This window comes from Oncorhynchus masou, chromosome 9 (assembly GCF_036934945.1).
Source record: "Oncorhynchus masou masou isolate Uvic2021 chromosome 9, UVic_Omas_1.1, whole genome shotgun sequence".
Classification (NCBI taxonomy): domain Eukaryota; kingdom Metazoa; phylum Chordata; class Actinopteri; order Salmoniformes; family Salmonidae; genus Oncorhynchus; species Oncorhynchus masou.
In genome coordinates, this window is record NC_088220.1 from 1,484,760 (window position 1) to 1,506,698 (window position 21,939).

A 21,939-nucleotide genomic window follows, 5' to 3' on the forward strand; every position below is an offset into this window, starting at 1 on the left:
CCATGGCTCCAGCTGTTAACCCATAGGATCCTACTGGAGAGATCTGCAGCAAGGGGCCTGACCATGGAGATGTTTTACTGACCAGGTTACCATGGAGACAGGGTTAACAACACCAACAGCAACAACATGGACAACAACAACCAGGTTACCATGGAGAGGGTGAGTAACAGGTTACCATGGACAACCACATCAACAACATTAACAACAAAATGGAACAGGGTCAACAACAGGTTACCATGGAGAGGGTTAACAACATCAGGTTACCATGGAGAGCAACAGCAACGTTCAACCAGGTTACCAACAACAACATCAAGGTTACATGGACAACAACATTAACAACAAGCACATCAACAACACAATAACATGAACAACAACAACAACATCAACCATCAACAACAGCAACGACAACATGAACAACAACAACAACATCAACCAGGTTACCATGGAGACAGTTAGGACCAACAACCATGGAGAACATCGACAACAACATCAACAACATCAACAACAACATGAACAACAACAGGTTAACCAAGGAGATCAACACAACATTAACATGGACAACATCAACAACCAGGTCAACAACATGGACAGGGTGAGCAACAACAGGTTAACAACATGGAACAACAACATCAAGGGACATGGAGAACAACATTAACACCAGGTTAACCATGGACAACATGAACAACAACATCACAACATCAACAACAACATGAACAACAACAGGTTACAACATGGAGATAAACAACAACATTAACATGAACAACAACATTAACCAAGTTCAACAACAACAATAAGATCAACAACAGGTTAACAACAGCAACAGCAACAACATGGACAACAACATCAACCATTAACAACAACATCAACAACATCAACGACAACAATATCAACAACAGGGTACATGAGATAATAACAGGTTACCATATACAGGGTATCAGGTAATAACATGGCTATATATACAGGGTTAGGACCATGGCTTATATAGAGGGTGAGTAACAGGTTACCATGGAGAGGGTTAGATAATAACATGGTTACCATGGAGAGGGTATGAGATAATAACAGGTTATATGGAGAGGGTTTGAGATAATAACAGGTTACCATAAAGCAGCTGGAAGGGACATAGGGGTTCAGGACCAGGTTACCATGGATATGGGGTACCAGGTAATATGCAGCTGGAAGGGACATGGAGAGGGTTATATAAGGATGAGGTTAACATGGAGAGGGTGAGATAATAACAGGTTACCATAGGCAGCTGGTAATAACATGGAGATATACAGGGTTAGATAATAACATGGTATGTATACAGGGTATCTTATAATAACAGGTTACCATGGAGAGGGTTTCAGGTACCAGGTTATACACAGGGAGAGATAATAACATGGCTATATATACAGGGTATCAGATGGAGGGGTTGGCTAGATTACAGGGTATCAGATAATAACATGGAGATTACAGGGTACCAGGTTAACATGGAGAGGGTTACAGGATCAGGTTAACATGGAGAGGGTTATAGTGTATCAGGTTAACATGGATATATATAGGGTAGGATAATAACAGGTTACCATGGACAGGGTTCAGACCAGGTTACATGGATGGGTATAAAGGGTACCAGGTTAACATGGATAGGGTTAGGACCAGGTTACCATGGATAGGGTTACAGGTTATCAGGTTAACATGGAGAGGGTTCAGACCAGGTTACCATGGAGGGGTATCAGGTAATAACATGGCTGTATATATATTTATCAGGTAATAACATGGCTGTATATACAGGGTATCAGATAATAACATGGCTGTTTATTCAGTGTACTAATAACATGGCTATATATGGGGTATCAGGGCCCTAATAACATGGCTGTACTTTAGACCAGGAACCATGACTGTATATATAGGGAATAGAATGCCATTTGGGAAAATAGGGTATCAGATAATCTAACTCCCTCTGTGTTGCAGATAACAACATGACTGTATAAAGGTGATTTCAGGTAAAGACATGACTGATATATGAGGGTATCAGATAATAGATGACCAGGAAATAGGGTATCAGATCCATGCTGTAAACCCATAGGATCAGATAATAACATCTGCATATAAAGGGTATCAGATAATAACATGGAGATATAAATACTGAATCAGATAACAGCATGACATAAATAGGGTATCAGATAATAACATGGCTGTATATAAAGGGTATCAGATAATAACAACTATAATGGGGTAACAACAGGCAATAACAACATATAACAACCAGGTAATAACATGACTGTAACAACAACATCAATAACAGCAACTGTATAAATAATCAGGTAACAACATGCAACAACAACATGAACAACAACATAATAGCAACATCAACAACATCATGTAATAACAACATATATACAGGGTATCAATAACATCAACATACAACATCAATAACATGAACAACAACAAAACATCAACCACATCAACAACAGACTGTATAACATGATAACAACAACAATATCAACCACATCAACAATAACATGCAACATTCAACGTATCAATAACCACATCAACAACATCGGGTACAACATCAACAACATCAACAACAACATGAACAACAACATTAACAACAAGATAATAACATGACTGTCAATATGAACAATAAAACATCAATAACATGAATCAAATAACATGAACAACAACAGCAACAACAGGGTACAGATATTAACAACAGCAACAACAACATCAACAACAACATTAACAACAAGCACATAACAACAACAATAAGATCAACAACATTAACAACAGCAACATCAACAACATCAACAACAACTTGAACAACAACATTAACAACAACTGCATATATACCACATCAATAACATGAACAATAAATCAACAACATCAACAACAACATGAACAACAACATTAACAACAAGACATAAACAACAATCATCAATAACATGAACAACAACATTAACAACAAGCACATCAACAACAACAATAAGATAACAACATTAACAACAGCAACAGCAACAACATTAACAACAACATTAACTAAAATAACATTAACAACAACATGACATATATAACATCAGATAATACAATATCAACAATATGGGGTATCAGATAATAACATGGCTATATATACAGGGTATCAGATAATAACATGGCTATATATACAGGGTATCAGCTAATAACATGGCTATATATACAGGGTATGAGATAATAACATGGCTATATATACAGGGTATCAGATAATAACATGGCTATATGTACAGGGTATCAGATAATAACATGGCTATATATACAGGGTATCAGGTAATAACATGGCTATATATTCAGGGTATCAGATAATAACATGGCTATATATATGGGGTATCAGGTAATAACATGGCTGTATATACAGGGTATCAGATAATAGCATGACTGTATAAATAGGGTATCAGATAATAACATGACTGTATATATAAGGTACCAGGTAATAACATGACTGTATAAATAGGGTATCAGATAATAACATGACTGTATATACAGGGTATCAGATAATAACATGACTGTATAAATAGGGTAGAAGAGGTAGAAGCGTTTCACGGTCCTGTTGGTTGCAGACTGAGTACATTGGTACTGCTTGCCGTGCGGTAGCAGAGAGAACATTCTATGGCTTGGGTGGCTGGAGTCTGAATTTGTATGGGGCTTTTCCTAGTTATTCAAAAAGTGAACTACTGTTAGGATTGGTTAGTGTTAGCTTGAAGTCATCCACATACCTGCGAAGCGATACCATGTCCAGGTGGCCCAGACAGACAGGTAGAAGGATGGGATGACGGAGCCAAACCTCTGTCCTCCTCTGACCTGCAGCCTGCTGACGAACCCCTGCACCACTGCTCCAGATACCAGAACCCAGGGAACACTCAGACGCAGGAAGGACACACTCTGACTGGATGAGGCCGCGTGGAGCGCCGAGAGAGCGGCCACGCCGTTGGTCAGGTAGAACAGAGCGTCAGGGATCTGATTGGTCAGGGATGATGCTGATGATGATGAAGGCAGCGCCCCCTGGAGTTTCCTCGGGAGCGAAAGCAGGACAGGAAGGAGAGGAGACGGTCGGAGGAGACGGGCTGAGGACCCACCGGGATCAGACTCTTCTCAGCGATAGAGTTGATCAGGCGGCAAAATGTCCCGTAGAGCGAAGCGGAGGCGAACAGGGAACAGGACACCCCGAAGAACACATAGTACCCCTGGAGGGGGATCTGGGGGACCGTGGAGACGGACAGCAGCAGGAACAGAGCATTATGGGTCACCTCCAGGGTGTCATTACTCAGACTGACAACTAGGAGGAGGAGCGCCACCGCCACGAAGAACCAATCACCAACCATCGCCTGTCTCCCAGTAGCCACCTCTCCCTCCGGCTCCGACACGATCACAGCCGACAACACAAACTCCTCCCACGCCTTGGTAAGCCAGTAGGTGGCATGCAGGCCGGCCTTGGTGACCAGGTAGCCATCTTGCCGCAGGTGAGCGTAGTAGCTAGAGAGGAGTTGAGCAGCAGAGATGATGGAGACCCACACAGCACCCAGGGAGAAGGACGTGACGTATCCAAAGCTGTAGAACAACATGATGAAGGGAGACACCGTGTCACAGAAGAAGAAGAGCGCCTGAGGTTCAGCGTACTTGGTGTTCTTCTTCTTCTCCTGTCCCAGGCTCTGGGCGCTGGCCGCAGGGCTGTTGGTCCCCAGCAGGAGCACGTTGAACAGGGGAGTGCCGAACCCCTTGAGGACATAGCGCTGCGCCAGACCTTTCACCAACAGGGCGGCGCTGCCGTACACGGCGAAAAGGAGGATGAGGAGTTCTAGAATGCCAGAGACGACCAGTGGCCAGGCCGAGGACACGCCCACCGCCACAGCCTCAAACAGCAGGGTCAGCGTGATGGCACCGAACACAAAGGGCATGATGACGTTTACCGTGGCAGAGCAGAAGGCCAATAGGAAGGATAGAAGGATGTAGGGGACCAATCCCGCGATGGCAGACTGGGGGATGAGCAGGAGAGACAGCCAATCAGGACTCTGCGAGGTGCTGTTCCAGAGTTCAGCCGACAGGGATAGGTTGGTCGTGAGGGCAGTGAGCGGGGTCGTGTTACTCATCAGGTCATGTGACATGGTCAGGTTAGTTGTGATTGGTTGGGATGCACCCAGGAAGATGCGTGTGGCACCATAGCTGCCCCAGAGAGCTGCATAGCCAATGAAGGCTGTGCCACTCAGGTGGTCGTATTTACGGAACGACAGGAGTCCGGCAATCAGCTGACACACTCCACCTATCAGGATGAGATGGACACCTGAAACACAACACAGTGATATGAACAACACCTGAAACACAACACAGTGATGTTGAACAACCACCTGAAACACAACACAGTGATGTTGAACAACACCTGAAACACAACACAGTGATGTTGAACAACACCTGAAACACAACACAGTGATGTTGAACAACACCTGAAACACAACACAGTGATGTTGAACAACCACCTGAAACACAACACAGTGATGTTGAACAACACCTGAAACACAACACAGTGATGTTGAACAACCACCTGAAACACAACACAGTGATGTTGAACAACCACCTGAAACACAACACAGTGATGTTGAACAACACCTGAAACACAACACAGTGATGTTGAACAACACCTGAAACACAACACAGTGATGTTGAACAACACCTGAAAAACAACACAGTGATGTTGAACAACCACCTGAAACACAACACAATGATGTTGAACAACACCTGAAACACAACACAGTGATGTTGAACAACACCTGAAACACAACACAATGATTTTGAACAACACCTGATACACAACACAGTGATGTTGAACAACACCTGAAACACAACACAATGATGTTGAACAACACCTGAAACACAACACAATGATGTTGAGCAACACCTGAAACACAACACAGTGATGTTGAACAACACCTGAAACACAACACAGTGATGTTGAACAACACCTGAAACACAACACAATGATGTTGAACAACACCTGAAACACAACACAGTGATGTTGAACAACACCTGAAACACAACACAGTGATGTTGAACAACCACCTGAAACACAACACAATGATGTTGAACAACCACCTGAAACACAACACAATGATGTTGAACAACCACCTGAAACACAACACAATGATGTTGAACAACACCTGAAACACAACACAGTGATGTTGAACAACACCTGAAACACAACACAGTGATGATGAACAACACCTGAAACACAACACAGTGATGATGAACAACCACCTGAAACACAACACATCAAGAACAGGGAAAAGAGTAGGGTTAGTCATTGTGAAAGTGATTGTGATGGTGATCGTGATGGATGGATTGATTAGCGTACCTGCCAGAATGTTCTCCACCCCCTCGGCAGATACTCCGGTTCTAGCTGTGTTGAAGTTCTGCAGTAGAACCAGGAACGCACTGATCCCATTGGCCAACATACCCAACACCCCCGGCTCCCCATAGAAACTGGCGGGAAAACCATCCAAGGTTGCCATGGCGCAGTGGTTTAGATACAGCTGTAAAACAGAGAAGATCCTAATATCATGTCAACATGAGAGAGACAACTGGAAAATAAAGAAAGAGTGAGAGAGACGGCTGAATGATGAAAATAGAAGTTATTCAGTAGGCTTTTATTCCAGCCTACTGGAAGGTTGTAGACTGAGCCCCCCTTGGCTCCCTCTTTCCTATGGGGAACCTGGTCAAAAGTAGTGCACTACAGTATATAGGGAGGAGGGGGCCATTTAGGATGCAGCCTAGCTGGTGTGGTTGGCTTGTCTGTCTGTCAACACGCTCCTCCAACCCAGGGCTGAGACTAGCTAAGCCTTCCTCCAGCTATACACTTAAACCTAATATTTGCTCTTTTCTATATCATGTGGAATGGAAGTAAAATGTGTTTCTGGTATAAATGTGTTTTGGATAATAAACCAGAAGATATATTTGGAGAGCTGATGATATCACCGAGCCAGGCCATCATGAAGGATAAATGTTTTGTTGACTGGAGAGATGACACATCCTTCTCTCTCAGACAGACAGACAGACAGGCAGACAGGCAGACAGGCAGACAGACAGACAGACAGGCAGACAGACAGACAGACAGACAGACAGACAGACAGACAGACAGACAGACAGACAGACAGACCCTAGACAGGCAGGCAGACAGACAGGCAGACAGACAGACACAGACACAGACAGACAGACAGACAGACAGACAGACAGACAGACAGACAGACAGACAGACAGACAGACAGACAGACAGACAGACAGACAGGCAGACAGGAGACAGGCAGGCAGACAGACAGACAGGCAGACAGGCAGACAGGCAGACAGGCAGACAGACAGACAGACAGGCAGACAGGCAGACAGACAGACATACAGACAGACAGACAGACACTGACAGACAGACAGAGACAGACAGACAGACAGACAGACAGACAGACAGACAGACAGACAAATATTCTTCATGTTAACTGATTCTATCTCTGCAGTCCTAGTCTGGCAGACTTCCTGGAGATGAAGCAGGCCAGATTTATCTCAATACTTCATGTTATTTCTCAGTGAACATACAGATCACAGCTCCCTCTAGATGGAACACAGCAAACTACACTTATTATGAGAAAACCTTTAAGAAGTATTACTGTATATCTGTTAGACTGTCATACTGTATATCTGTTAGACTGTCATACTGTATATCTGCTAGACTGTCATACTGTATATCTGCTAGACTGTCATACTGTATATCTGTTAGACTGTCATACTGTATATCTGTTAGACTGTCATACTGTATATCTGTTAGACTGTCATACTGTATATCTGTTAGACTGTCATACTGTATATCTGTTAGACTGTCATACTGTATATCTGTTAGACTGTCATACTGTATATCTGTTAGACTGTCATACTGTATATCTGTTAGACTGTCATACTGTATATCTGTTGACTGTCATACTGTATATCTGTTAGACTGTCATACTGTATATCTGTTAGACTGTCATACTGTATATCTGCTAGACTGTCATACTGTATATCTGTTAGACTGTCATACTGTATATCTGTTAGACTGTCATACTGTATATCTGTTAGACTGTCATACTGTATATCTGTTAGACTGTCATACTGTATATCTGTTAGACTGTCATACTGTATATCTGTTAGACTGTCTGTTAGACTGTCATACTGTATATCTGTTAGACTGTCATACTGTATATCTGTTAGACTGTCATACTGTATATCTGTTAGACTGTCATACTGTATATCTGTTAGACTGTCATACTGTATATCTGTTAGACTGTCATACTGTATATCTGTTAGACTGTCATACTGTATATCTGTTAGACTGTCATACTGTATATCTGCTAGACTGTCATACTGTATATCTGCTAGACTGTCATACTGTATATCTGCTAGACTGTCATACTGTATATCTGCTAGACTGTCATCTGTTAGACTGTCATACTGTATATCTGTTAGACTGTCATACTGTATATCTGTTAGACTGTCATACTGTATATCTGTTAGACTGTCATACTGTATATCTGCTAGACTGTCATACTATCTGCTAGACTGTCATACTATATCTGCTAGACTGTCATACTGTATATCTGTTAGACTGTCATACTGTATATCTGTTAGACTGTCATACTGTATATCTGTTAGACTGTCATACTGTATATCTGTTAGACTGTCATACTGTATATCTGCTAGACTGTCATACTGTATATCTGTTAGACTGTCATACTGTATATCTGCTAGACTGTCATACTGTATATCTGTTAGACTGTCATACTGTATATCTGTTAGACTGTCATACTGTATATCTGTTAGACTGTCATACTGTATATCTGTTAGACTGTCATACTGTATATCTGCTAGACTGTCATACTGTATATCTGTTAGACTGTCATACTGTATATCTGTTAGACTGTCATACTGTATATCTGTTAGACTGTCATACTGTATATCTGTTAGACTGTCATACTGTATATCTGTTAGACTGTCATACTGTATATCTGCTAGACTGTCATACTGTATATCTGTTAGACTGTCATACTGTATATCTGTTAGACTGTCATACTGTATATCTGTTAGACTGTCATACTGTATATCTGCTAGACTGTCATACTGTATATCTGTTAGACTGTCATACTGTATATCTGTTAGACTGTCATACTGTATATCTGTTAGACTGTCAAACATCAAGTATATTATTAAGTTCAGGACTGTTTTTAGTTTAGTAGACGTCTTCTACTAATATCAGACCTCTCTCTCTCTCTCTCTCTCTCTCTCTCTCTCTCTCTCTCACTCTCCACTCTCCACTCTCCACTCTCTTCTCTCCACTCTCCACTTTCCACTCTCTTCTCTCCACTCTCCACTCTGCTCTCCTGTTCTCATCTCTCTCTCTCTCACCATTTTACCATTTCTCCCCTGAGTCTCTTCTAACTTGTCAGTCAACTTCTCCACAGTGCTAAAAGCTGTTTTTAACATTCTTTAACATTCATATTTACATCAAATACATGTTATTTCTAATCGTGCCATGAATGTTTTAAGATAATATATTGTTTGATCTGAAACTAGCCTATACAGTGCATTTACAGAGGGAAGAGATGGACAGATTATTCAGTGACAAGTAAGACAGAGTTTTTACCTGGCGGTGGACAAGATGGTGAAATGATGATTGTCAGGCTGAGAGAGAGAAGAGGTGATGCTGGGACGGAGAGAGAGAAAGGCTGTTAATCTGATGCTCTGGAGGAATGTTGATGTTTATCACCAGAAATATCCTGTCTTCAAGGTGGGAGGAGTTTCTGGAGTTCCCCTGGTCCCACCCGAGTGGTGACATCATACCTTACCTAAGAAGTCAATTACTTCCTTCTGATGATGATGAGGAGGAGGAAAAATCTCCGCTTGTGATTGGAGTAGAGGCGGAGTTTTGGAAGTTCCTGCCCCTTTCCCTGTTGTCTATCAGTTCAGACCTTTTGTCCATTCTGCAGTATATAAGACAGGCAGAGCTCACCTGAGAGACAACCTGCATCCTCCCTACCTACGCTACATCATCCACCCATCCATCCATCCCACGCCGACAGAGAAGCGAGAGGAGAAACACAGAGAAGAGATCAAGAACAGACAGACAGACAGACAGACAGACAGACAGACAGACAGACAGACAGACAGACAGACAGACAGACATGCTCTCCAAAGTACAGGTAAGCCTCATGTAGTCAATATGGTCACCAGGCATAACCTACAGTATATGACACTTATATTATTTAGTTTGAAATGGATAGGTCTCTTTCTGTTCAACTGCCTCATTGTGTTAGAGACCTAGAAACCTGCCTGTACATTAGTCAGAAGGTGAATTCACCAATTTGTAAGTCGCTCTGGATAAGAGCGTCTGCTAAATGACTTAAATGTAATGTAAATGTAGAGGTTAGGGGTTAGAGACCTAGAAACCTGCCTGTACATTAGTAGAGGTTAGGGGTTAGAGACCTAGAAACCTGTCAGTACATTAGTAGAGGTTAGGGGTTAGAGACCTAGAAACCTGCCTGTACATTAGTAGAGGTTAGAGGTTAGAGACCTAGAAACCTGCCTGTACATTAGTAGAGGTTAGAGGTTAGAGGTTAGAGACCTAGAAACCTGCCTGTACATTAGTAGAGGTTAGGGGTTAGAGACCTAGAAACCTGCCTGTACATTACTAGAGGTTAGGGGTTAGAGACCTAGAAACCTGCCTGTACATTAGTAGAGGTTAGGGGTTAGAGACCTAGAAACCTGCCTGTACATTAGTAGAGGTTAGGGGTTAGAGACCTAGAAACCTGCCTGTACATTAGTAGAGGTTAGGGGTTAGAGACCTAGAAACCTGCCTGTACATTAGTAGAGGTTAGAGACCTAGAAACCTGCCTGTATATTAGTAGAGGTTAGAGGTTAGAGACCTAGAAACCTGCCTGTATATTAGTAGAGGTTAGAGACCTAGAAACCTGTCTGTGGCATGTTGAGCTTTAACCATGTTGTGCTGCTACTATGTTGTGTTGCCACGGTGTTGTGCTGTTAAAACGTTTTGCTGATTCCATGTTGTTCTGCTACCATGTTGTGCCTCTACCATGTTGTGCATCTGCCATGTCGCGCTGCTACCATGTTGTGTCACTACCATGTTGTGCTTCTGCCATGTTGTGCTGCTGCCATGTTGTGTCACTACCATGTTTCCTGTTGTTTCTTCCATGTTGTGTTGCTACCATGTTGCTCTGCTACCATGTTGTGATGTTGTTCTGCTACCATGTTGTGTTGCTTCCATGTTGTGCTGCTACCATGTTGTGCTACTACCATTAGGTGATGCTTCTATGTTGTCCTGCTACCATGTTCAGCTGCTGCCATGTTGAGCTGCTGCCATGTTGAGATGCAGCCATGTTGGTCTGCTACCATGTTGTACTAATACCATGTTGTGTTGCTACCATGTTGTGCTGCGACCTTGTTGTGCTGCTACCATGTTGTGCTGCTACCATGTTGTGCTGCTACCATGTTGTGCTGCTACCATGTTGTGCTGCTACCATGTTATGGTTCTGCCATGTTGTTCTGCTACCTTGTTGTTCTGCTACCATGTTTCCTGCTGTTTCTTCCATGTTGTGTTGCTACCATGTTGCTCTGCTACCATGTTGCTCTGCCATGTTGAGATGCAGCCATGTTGGTCTGCTACCATGTTGTGCTAATACCATGTTGTGTTGCTACCATGTTGTGCTGCGACCATGTTGTGTTGCTTCCATATGTTGCACTGCTACCATGCGAAACTTCTACCATGTTGTTCTGCTACCTTGTTGTTCTGCTACCTTGTTGCTCTGCTGCTATATTTCTGGCTCAGTATCTGGCAGAGTATTGTAACCCTCTGGCTCAGTATCTGGCAGAGTATTGTAACCCTCTGGCTCAGTATCTGGCAGAGTATTGTGACCCTCTGGCTCAGTATCTGGCAGAGTATTGTAACCCTCTGGCTCAGTATCTGGCAGAGTATTGTAACCCTCTGGCTCAGTATCTGGCAGAGTATTGTTACCCTCTGGCTCAGTATCTGGCAGAGTATTGTAACCCTCTGGCTCAGTATCTGGCAGAGTATTGTAACCCTCTGGCTCAGTATCTGGCAGAGTATTGTAACCCTCTGGCTCAGTATCTGGCAGAGTATTGTGACCCTCTGGCTCAGTATCTGGCAGAGTATTGTAACCCTCTGGCTCAGTATCTGGCAGAGTATTGTGACCCTCTGGCTCAGTATCTGGCAGAGTATTGTGACCCTCTGGCTCAGTATCTGGCAGAGTATTGTAACCCTCTGGCTCAGTATCTGGCAGAGTATTGTGACCCTCTGGCTCAGTATCTGGCAGAGTATTGTGACCCTCTGGCTCAGTATCTGGCAGAGTATTGTAACCCTCTGGCTCAGTATCTGGCAGAGTATTGTAACCCTCTGGCTCAGTATCTGGCAGAGTATTGTAACCCTCTGGCTCAGTATCTGGCAGAGTATTGTGACCCTCTGGCTCAGTATCTGGCAGAGTATTGTAACCCTCTGGCTCAGTGTCTGGCAGAGTATTGTAACCCTCTGGCTCAGTGTCTGGCAGAGTATTGTAACCCTCTGGCTCAGTGTCTGGCAGAGTATTGTAACCCTCTGGCTCAGTGTCTGGCAGAGTATTGTAACCCTCTGGCTCAGTATCTGGCAGAGTATTGTGCCTTAGTAACCAAGGAAGAGAGTCTACATCAATGTTTCATGTTTTGATTCACACTGTGAACCTGTCATTCAGTAACTCATATGCAACAGTAAGCTGTGGTTTGATATGATGCTGTTTTCTGTCTGTTTCTGTGTTTCTCAGAGATCCTTCAGACCTTCGTCTGTTACGCTGAGACGACTCCACCAGTCAGCCCTGGATGGTCAGTAACAGCTCAGCTTGATCTCTCTCTCTCTCTCTCTCTCTCTCTCTCTCTCTCTGTCTCTGTCTCTGTCTCTGTCTCTGTCTCTCTCTCTCTCTCTCTCTCTCTCTCTCTCTCTCTCTCTCTCTCTCTCTCTCTCTCTCTCTCTCTCTTTATCTCTCTCTCCTCTCTCCTCTCTCCTCTCTCCTCTCTCCTCTCTCCTCTCTCAATTTAACACACATTAAGCTTCTTCTGTCCTCAGTGTTTTTCTGACAGTATATATATATATAGAGGCTGTTGGTCGGCTCTATACTAACATAGAACTAGGCTATATAGACCTTCCTAGATACAGGCTGTGTTGGTTCTATACCAACCTCTCCTCTTGTCTCAGTTCAGACATCAGTACTGAGCTTGGAACATACCGGGGAGGTTTAAAACATTCCTGACTTCTTTCCTCGTCTCTCTCCTCCTCCCCTCTCCTCTCCTATCCTCTCCACCTCTCCTTCTCCCCTCTCCTCTTCTCTCCTCTCCTATCCTCTCCACCTCTCCTTCTCCTCTCTCTCCTCTCCTATCCTCTCCACCTCTCCTTCTCCTCTCTCCTCTTCAACCCCTCTCCTATCCTCTCCACCTCTCCTTCTCCCCTTTCCTCTCCAACCCCTCTCCTATCCTCTCCACCTCTCCTCCTCCCTCCTCCTCTCCTCATCCTCCCCATCTCCTCCCCCTCTCCTCCTCCTCCTCCTCTCCTTTCCTCCTCCTCCCCCTCCTCCTCCTCCTCTCCTCTCCTCCTCTCCTCCTCCTCCCCCTCTCCTTCTCCTCCTCCATATCCTCTTCTCCTCCTCCTCCTCCCCTCTCCTCCTCCTTCTCCTCTCCTGCTCCTCTCCTCCTCCTCCTCCTCCTCTCCTCCTCCTCTCCTCCTCCTCCACCTCCTTCACCTCTCCAGTGGTAGATCATCCAGCCTCAGAGGACAGTGTGACAGACAGTTTTGGCAGGTTCATCCAGGGTGTCCAGCCCCACCAGCTGACCCCCACCGTGCTCCAACGCAGTAAGAGGATGGTCCTAGACTCCATCGGAGTGGGACTACTGGGCAGCACCACACATGTCTTCCAGCTGGCCCTGCAACACTGTCAGGTGAGAGAACAGAAGACAACGTTATTGTCCTATCCTCTGTCTGTCTGTCTGCCTGTCAGATTGTCTGTCTGTCTCTCTAACGCCCCCCTACTGTCTATCCTCTGTCTGTCTGTCTGTCTGTCTGTCTGTCTGTCTGTCTGTCTGTCTGTCTGTCTGTCTGTCTGTCTCTCTAACTCCCCCCTACTGTCTATCCTCTGTCTGGCTGTCTGTCTGTGTCTCTAACGCCCCCCTACTGTCTCTGCAGCACATGTACGGTCCTGATGACATCAGCAGTGTGTACGGACGCAGAGGAACCAGACTCTCCCCAACCCTGGCTGCCTTCGTCAACGGAGTGGCTGTGAGTAGATATATTTACACTAGATCTGAACAGACACACAGTGAGTAGATATTTTTACACTAGATCTGAACAGACACATGTTGAGTAGATATATTTACACTAGATCTGAACAGACACATGTTGAGTAGATATATTTACACTAGATCTGAACAGACACACGTTGAGTAGATATATTTACACTAGATCTGAACAGACACATGTTGAGTAGATATATTTACACTAGATCTGAACAGACACATGTTGAGTAGATATATTTACACTAGTTCTGAACAGACACACAGTTAGTAGATATACTAGCATGCCCCGCCCACCTGAGGATCTGTCATTTTCAGCCATCTATTTCCTGTGTTTGAGGGGTGCAAAATCCACTTGTCACTTAAAACCTCTTAAATGTGAAGTCCCCAAATTTGGGGACTGTATTTGAATGTTGTTATTCAATTCAATCTGGTATGAGAACGGTAGCCCCTCTATGCAGAAGCAGGGTGTCTGCGGAAAGCTGAGTATCTTGGCTATTGATCAATGCCGTCAAATATCTGCTATGACTTACTACCATATATGGGCATACGAATTTATAAGAACAGAATGAGCCGATGACCCCATTTCAAGATGGCTGCTACCTACATTCCGGTTAGCGTTGTGAAGCATAAAGGACATAAGCACATATTACGTAATACACTGAAAGCCGGGACTCCACAGATGTCTTATTTGTCTGCCTGTGACCTTCCGTTATTGATCAGCAGCTCTGAGATTCAAAATGTTCATTTTACAAGTTTTCAACAAACAGCAAACATCTTCCAAGGTGAGCATCCATTTTTTCTGTGTTTGAGCTGTAGCTACATGGGGGGAACACATCTAGCCTATTGCCATCTGATGATGTATGACTTAATGGGAACATCGAATGGCCACCGAGTGACTGTCTGTGCACATCAAAAATATGATGTTGCCTGCTTACCAAGATTGAACGCTTTGGCCTGAATGTCACGTCTGGAGGAAACCTGGCACCATCTTTACGGTGAAGCATGGTGGTGGTAGCATCATGCTGTGGGGATGTTTTTCATCGGCAGAGACTGGGAGACTAGTCAGGATCGAGGCAAAGAGGAAGGAAGCAATGTATAGAGAGATCCGTGATGAAAACCTGCTCCAGAGTGCTCAGAACCTCAGACTGGGGCCATGGTTCATCTTCCAACAGGACAACGGCCCTAATCACACAGTCAAGACAACGCAGGAGTGGCTTTGGGACAAGTCCTTGAGTGGACCAGCAAGAGCCCGGACTTGAACCCAATCAAACATCTCTGGAGAGACCTGAAAATAGATGTGCAGCGATGCTCCCCATCCAACCTGACAGAGCTTGAGAGAATCTGCAGAGAGGAATGGGAGAAACTCCCCAAATACAGGTGTAGCGTCATACCCAAGAAGACTCAAGGCTGTAATCGCTTCCAGAGGTGCTTCAACAAAGTACTAAGTAAAAGGTCTGAATACTGATGTAAATGTGATATTTCAATATTTTTTAAATAAATTCTGTCTAACACCTGTTTTTGGGTATTGTGATGTCATAATGGGGTATTGTGATGTCATTATGGGGTGTTGGGATGTCATTATGGGGTATTTTGATGCCATTATGGGGTATTGTGATGTCATAATGGGGTGTTGGGATGTCATTATGGGGTATTATTATATTCCTGGGCCTCTACAGTCACTACACAGTCACTCTGACAGACCTGCTACTGTTATTATATTCCTGGGTCTCTACAGTCACTACACAGTCACTCTGACAGACCTGCTACTCCTGGGTCTCTACAGTCACTACACAGTCACTCTGACAGACCTGCTACATTAGTCACTTGACGTTATTATATTCCTGGGTCTCTACAGTCACTACACAGTCACTACAGACCTTCCATGGGTCTCTACAGTCACTACACAGTCACTCTGACAGACCTGCTACTGTTATTATATTCATGGGTCTATCACTACACAGTCACTTCAGACCTGCTACTGTTATTATATTCATGGGTCTCTACAGTCACTACACAGTCACTCTGACAGACCTGCTACTGCTACAGTCACTACACAGTCACTAGACCTTATATTATATTCCTGGGTCTCTACAGTCACTACACAGTCACTCTGACAGACCTGCTACTGTTATTATATTCCTGGGTCTCTACAGTCACTACACAGTCACTCTGACAGACCTGCTACTGTTATTATATTCCTGGGTCTCTACAGTCACTACACAGTCACTCTGAGACCTGCTACTGTTATTATATTCATGGGTCTGTCACTAGACCTGCTACTGTTATTATATTCATGGGTCTCTACAGTCACTACACAGTCACTCTGACAGACCTGCTACTGTTATTATATTCCTCTCTGTCACTACACAGTCACTCTGACAGACCTGCTACTGTTATTATATTCCTGGGTCTCTACAGTCACTACACAGTCACTCTGACAGACCTGCTACTGTTATTATATTCCTGTCACTCTGGTCTCTATTATATTCAGTCACAGTCACACAGTCACTCTGCCAGACCTGCTACTGTTATTATATTCATGGGTCTCTACAGTCACTACACAGTCACTCTGACAGACCTGCTACTGTTATTATATTCATGGGTCTCTACAGTCACTACACAGTCACTCTGACAGACCTGCTACACAGTCACTCTGACAGACCTGCTACTGTTATTATATTCATGGGTCTCTACAGTCACTACACAGTCACTCTGGGTCTCTACAGTCACTACTCACTCTGCAGACCTACTGTTATTATATTCATGGGCCTGTCACTACACAGTCACTCTGACAGACCTTATATTATATTCCTGGGTCTCTACAGTCACTACACAGTCACTCTGCCAGACCTGCTACCGTTATTATATTCCTGGGTCTCTACAGTCACTCTGCCAGACCTGCTACCGTTATTATATTCCTGGGTCTCTACAGTCACTACACAGTCACTCTGACAGACCTGCTACTGTTATTATATTCATGGGTCTCTACAGTCACTACACAGTCACTCTGCCAGTTATTACACCAGATAACTCTCTGACTGTTTACTGTCTGCTGTGGTTAACCAGCTGTCTGCTGTGGATTAGTGACAACACATTTACCATCAACCACTGAGTCTGTAAATAACAGGTGTCTTTATTCTGGGTCTGTTGTCCAGGATCACCGTGTCTGTTGTCCAGGATCACTGTGTCTGTTGTCAAGGATCACCGTGTCTGTTGTCAAGGATCACCGTGTCTGTTGTCCAGGATCACTGGGTCTGTTGTCAAGGATCACCGTGTCTGTTGTCAAGGATCACCGTGTCTGTTGTTAAGGATCACCGTGTCTGTTGTCCAGGATCACTGGGTCTGTTGTCAAGGATCACTGTGTCTGTTGTCAAGGATCACCGTGTCTGTTGTCCAGGATCACTGTGTCTGTTGTCAAGGATCACCGTGTCTGTTGTCAAGGATCACTTTGTCTGTTGTCCAGGCTAACTGTGTTTGTTGTGTGTCTGTTCTCCAGGCTAACTGTGTTTGTTGTGTGTCTGTTCTCCAGGCTAACTGTGTTTGTTGTGTGTCTGTTGTCCAGGATCACTGTGCTTGTTGTGTGTCTGTTCTCCAGGCTAACTGTGTTTGTTGTGTGTCTGTTCTCCAGGCTAACTGTGTTTGTTGTGTGTCTGTTCTCCAGGCTAACTGTGTTTGTTGTGTGTCTGTTGTCCAGGCTAACTGTGTTTGTTGTGTGTCTGTTCTCCAGGCTAACTGTGTTTGTTGTGTGTCTGTTCTCCAGGCTAACTGTGTTTGTTGTGTGTCTGTTCTCCAGGCTAACTGTGTTTGTTGTGTGTCTGTTCTCCAGGCTAACTGTGTTTGTTGTGTGTCTGTTCTCCAGGCTAACTGTGTTTGTTGTGTGTCTGTTCTCCAGGCTAACTGTGTTTGTTGTGTGTCTGTTCTCCAGGCTAACTGTGTTTGTTGTGTGTCTGTTCTCCAGGCTAACTGTGTTTGTTGTGTGTCTGTTCTCCAGGCTAACTGTGTTTGTTGTGTGTCTGTTCTCCAGGCCCACTCCATGGACTTTGATGACACCTGGCACCCTGCCACTCACCCGTCAGGGGCAGTCCTTCCTGCCCTGCTGGCGGTCAGCGATATGCTGCCCAGTAACAGCAAGCCTAGTGGGCGGGACTTCCTGCTTGCGTTCAATGTGGGTATAGAGATCCAGGGACGACTGATGAGATTCTCCAATGAGGCTCACAACATCCCCAAGAGGTAAGGACTCTGACCCCTGTCCCCTAACCTAAACCTAAACCTAACCCTGACACTAACCCACCACATCCCCAAGAGGTGAGATATGTAACATCAGAACCTTGGAGTGAACACTGACCCCCCCCCCCCCTCTCCCTCCAGGTTCCACCCCCTACTGTTGTTCTTCCTTAACATCTGACCTCTCTCTCCCTCCACCCCCTCTCCCTCCAGGTTCCACCCCCCTACTGTTGTGGGTACTCTGGGTAGTGCAGCAGCCTGCGCCCGCCTCCTTTCTCTGGAACACTCCCAGTGTAGCCACGCCCTGGCTATCGCTGCCAGCCTATCAGGAGCCCCCATGGCTAATGCCGCCACCCAGTCCAAACCCCTCCACATCGGCAACGCAGCGCGGCTGGGGCTTGAGGCGGCTCTACTGGCCTCTAGAGGTCTGGAGGCCTCACCCAGGGTCCTGGATGACACCGCCGGGGTCGCAGGGTTCAGTGCCTTCTACGAGGACTACGCCCCACAACCTTTGGCCTCCCCAGAGGAAGAAGGGTTGCAGTTCCTCCTAGAGAACCAGGATATAGGGTTTAAGAGGTTCCCGGCCCACCTGGGGATGCACTGGGTGGCCGACGCTGCTGCCGCCGTACACAAACTGCTGCTGGGGGAGCAGGGGTCAGGGGGGAGTGGTCAGGGGTCAGGGGTCGTAGGTCAGGTCCAGGACATCCTGCTCAGGGTTCCCCGCTCCAAGTACATTGATCGTCCGTTCCCGGAGTCGGAGCATGAGGCCAGACACTCCTTCCAGTTCAACGCCTGCTCTGCCCTGCTGGACGGAGAGGTCACCGTGGACTCATTCTCCCAGGAAGCACTGCAGCGCCCCGACCTCTACTCCCTGCTGGGGCGTGTCCACGTCGAGCATCCCCATGACAATCCCGCTAACTTTGACCGCATGTACGGCGAGGTGCAGGTGACACTGGTGGGCGGGGACGTCCTGAACGGACGCTGTGATACTTTTTATGGTCACTGGCGTAACCCTTTGACCAATGAGAGCCTGAGGAAGAAGTTCCGTAGCAACGCTGGGGTGGTCCTTCCCAGAGAGAAGGTGGAGGGTCTGATAGAGGCAGTAGAGGGACTAGACCGACTGGAGGACTGCTGTCCTCTGCTGGAGCAGCTACAGTGATCACACACAGAGCTACAGGGATCACACACAGAGCTACAGGGGTCACACACAGAGCTACAGGGTCACACACAGAGCTACAGGGATCACACACAGAGCTACAGGGATCACACACAGAGCTACAGGGATCATACACAGAGCTACAGGGATCACACACAGAGCTACAGGGATCACACACAGAACTACAGGGATCACACACACAGAGCTACAGAGATCACACACAGAGCTACAGGGATCACACACAGAGCTTCAGTGATCACACACAAAGCTACAGGGATCACACACAGAGCTACAGGGATTACACACAGAGCTACAGGGATCACACACAGAGCTACAGGGATCACACACAGAGCTACAGTGATCTCACACACAGAGCTACAGGGATCATACACACAGAGCTACAGGGATCACACACACAGAGCTACAGGGATCACACACAGAGCTACAGGGATCACACACAGAGCTACAGGGGTCACACACAGAGCTACAGGGATCACACAAAGAGCTACAGGGATCACACACAGAGCTACAGTGATTTCACACACAGAGCTACAGGGATCATACACACAGAGCTACAGGGATCACACACACAGAGCTACAGGGATCACACACAGAGCTACAGGGGTCACACACAGAGCTACAGGGGTCACACATAGAACTACATGGGTCACACACAGAGCTACAGGGATTACACACATGGCTACAGGGATCACACACACAGAGCTACAGGGGTCACACACAGAGCTACAGGGGTCACACACAGAGCTTCAGGGGTCACACACGGAGCTACTGTGATCACACACAGAGCTACAGGGGTCACACACAGAGCTACAGGGGTCACACACAGAGCTACAGGGGTCACACACAGAGCTACAGGGATCACACACATGGCTACAGGGATCACACACACAGAGCTACAGGGGTCACATAGAGCTACAGGGGTCACACACAGAGCTACAGGGGTCACACACAGAGCTACAGGGATCACACACAGAGCTACAGGGATCACACACAGAGCTGCAGGGATCACACACAGAGCTACAGTGATCTCACACACAGAGCTACAGGGATCATACAAACAGAGCTACAGGGATCACACACACAGAGCTACAGGGATCACACACAGAGCTACAGTGATCACACACAGAGCAACAGGGATCACACACAGAGCTACAGGGATCACACACAGTGCTACAGGGATCACACACAGAGCTACAGGGATCACACACAGAGCTACAGGGGTCACACACAGAGCTACAGGGATCACATACATGGCTACAGGGATCACACACAGAGTTACAGGGATCACACACATGACTACAGGGATCACACACACAGAGCTACAGGGGTCACACACAGAGCTACAGGGGTCACACACAGAGCGACAGGGGTCACACACATCATGTCACAGAACTCCTTACCAGTTGATGTTTCTGCCTTTTACAATATCATGTTAACACTTTACATTGTCAGCTGAGTTACAATGAAGAATCTAGTTCCAATGTGAGGGAAGAGACAAGAAAATAATTTAAAGAATCAAACATAAATTAAGTTAAAATGAAGAATTTACTTCCAGTGTGAGGGAAGAGGGAGAGTCTATAGGTGATTAACTTTAGCTGTACATTAAATTATATAAACAATCAAAGCTAAATGATTAAGTTCAGTATATTTTGTTGTATCCATTTATATGACCCCGATGAGGGTCCCTGTGTTTCCATGACAACGTATCTCTCCAGTCCTGAGTGGATGTTGACAGTAACCACAATTAATTTGAAGGATGGACGTGTATGTACATGTGATTTTATTATCAAGTTTATTTTCTATTTTGTTGAATTGTTGTTTGTCTTGTATTCTACCAAACATGTATATTATTATGATTCTATACTTTGAATCTTCATTAAATAATTATATTAAACTAATTATAGCCTTGATCTGTTTATCCTTTTCATTTACCTCATTGAATCAGAAGAACAGAAGCAAACAATAACATGGGAATGTTACCTGACACACAACACATAAATACTATATATATATATATATATATATAATATTAACACATTGTAACGGGTTTCTTCTACCTCCTTCTCTGACGAAGAGGTGGAACAAGGATCGGACCAAAATGCAACGTGGTTCGTTCGATACATCTTTAATTATGACGAAACACGAACAATACAAAACAACAAACGTTGAAAACCGAAACA

At 45.1% G+C, this 21,939-nt stretch overlaps 2 protein-coding genes across 2 annotated transcripts; one reads left to right on the forward strand and one right to left on the reverse strand.

The window, feature by feature from the left end:
• Positions 1–2: 2 nt before the first annotated feature.
• Positions 3–9,773, reverse strand: LOC135545430 (uncharacterized). Its single transcript, XM_064973037.1, has 4 exons — positions 9,656–9,773; positions 6,353–6,530; positions 3,726–5,287; positions 3–57 (listed from the first exon to the last, which is right to left on the reverse strand). Exons 2-3 carry the CDS (start codon positions 6,507–6,509, stop codon positions 3,975–3,977), a joined length of 1,470 nt encoding a protein of 489 aa, XP_064829109.1. The 5' UTR covers positions 6,510–6,530; positions 9,656–9,773; the 3' UTR covers positions 3–57; positions 3,726–3,974.
• A 230-nt stretch (positions 9,774–10,003) lies between these two features.
• Positions 10,004–21,669, forward strand: LOC135545431 (cis-aconitate decarboxylase-like). Its single transcript, XM_064973038.1, has 6 exons — positions 10,004–10,211; positions 12,840–12,897; positions 13,817–14,004; positions 14,249–14,341; positions 18,383–18,588; positions 18,796–21,669. Exons 1-6 carry the CDS (start codon positions 10,194–10,196, stop codon positions 19,739–19,741), a joined length of 1,509 nt encoding a protein of 502 aa, XP_064829110.1. The 5' UTR covers positions 10,004–10,193; the 3' UTR covers positions 19,742–21,669.
• The last annotated feature ends 270 nt before the right edge of the window (positions 21,670–21,939 follow it).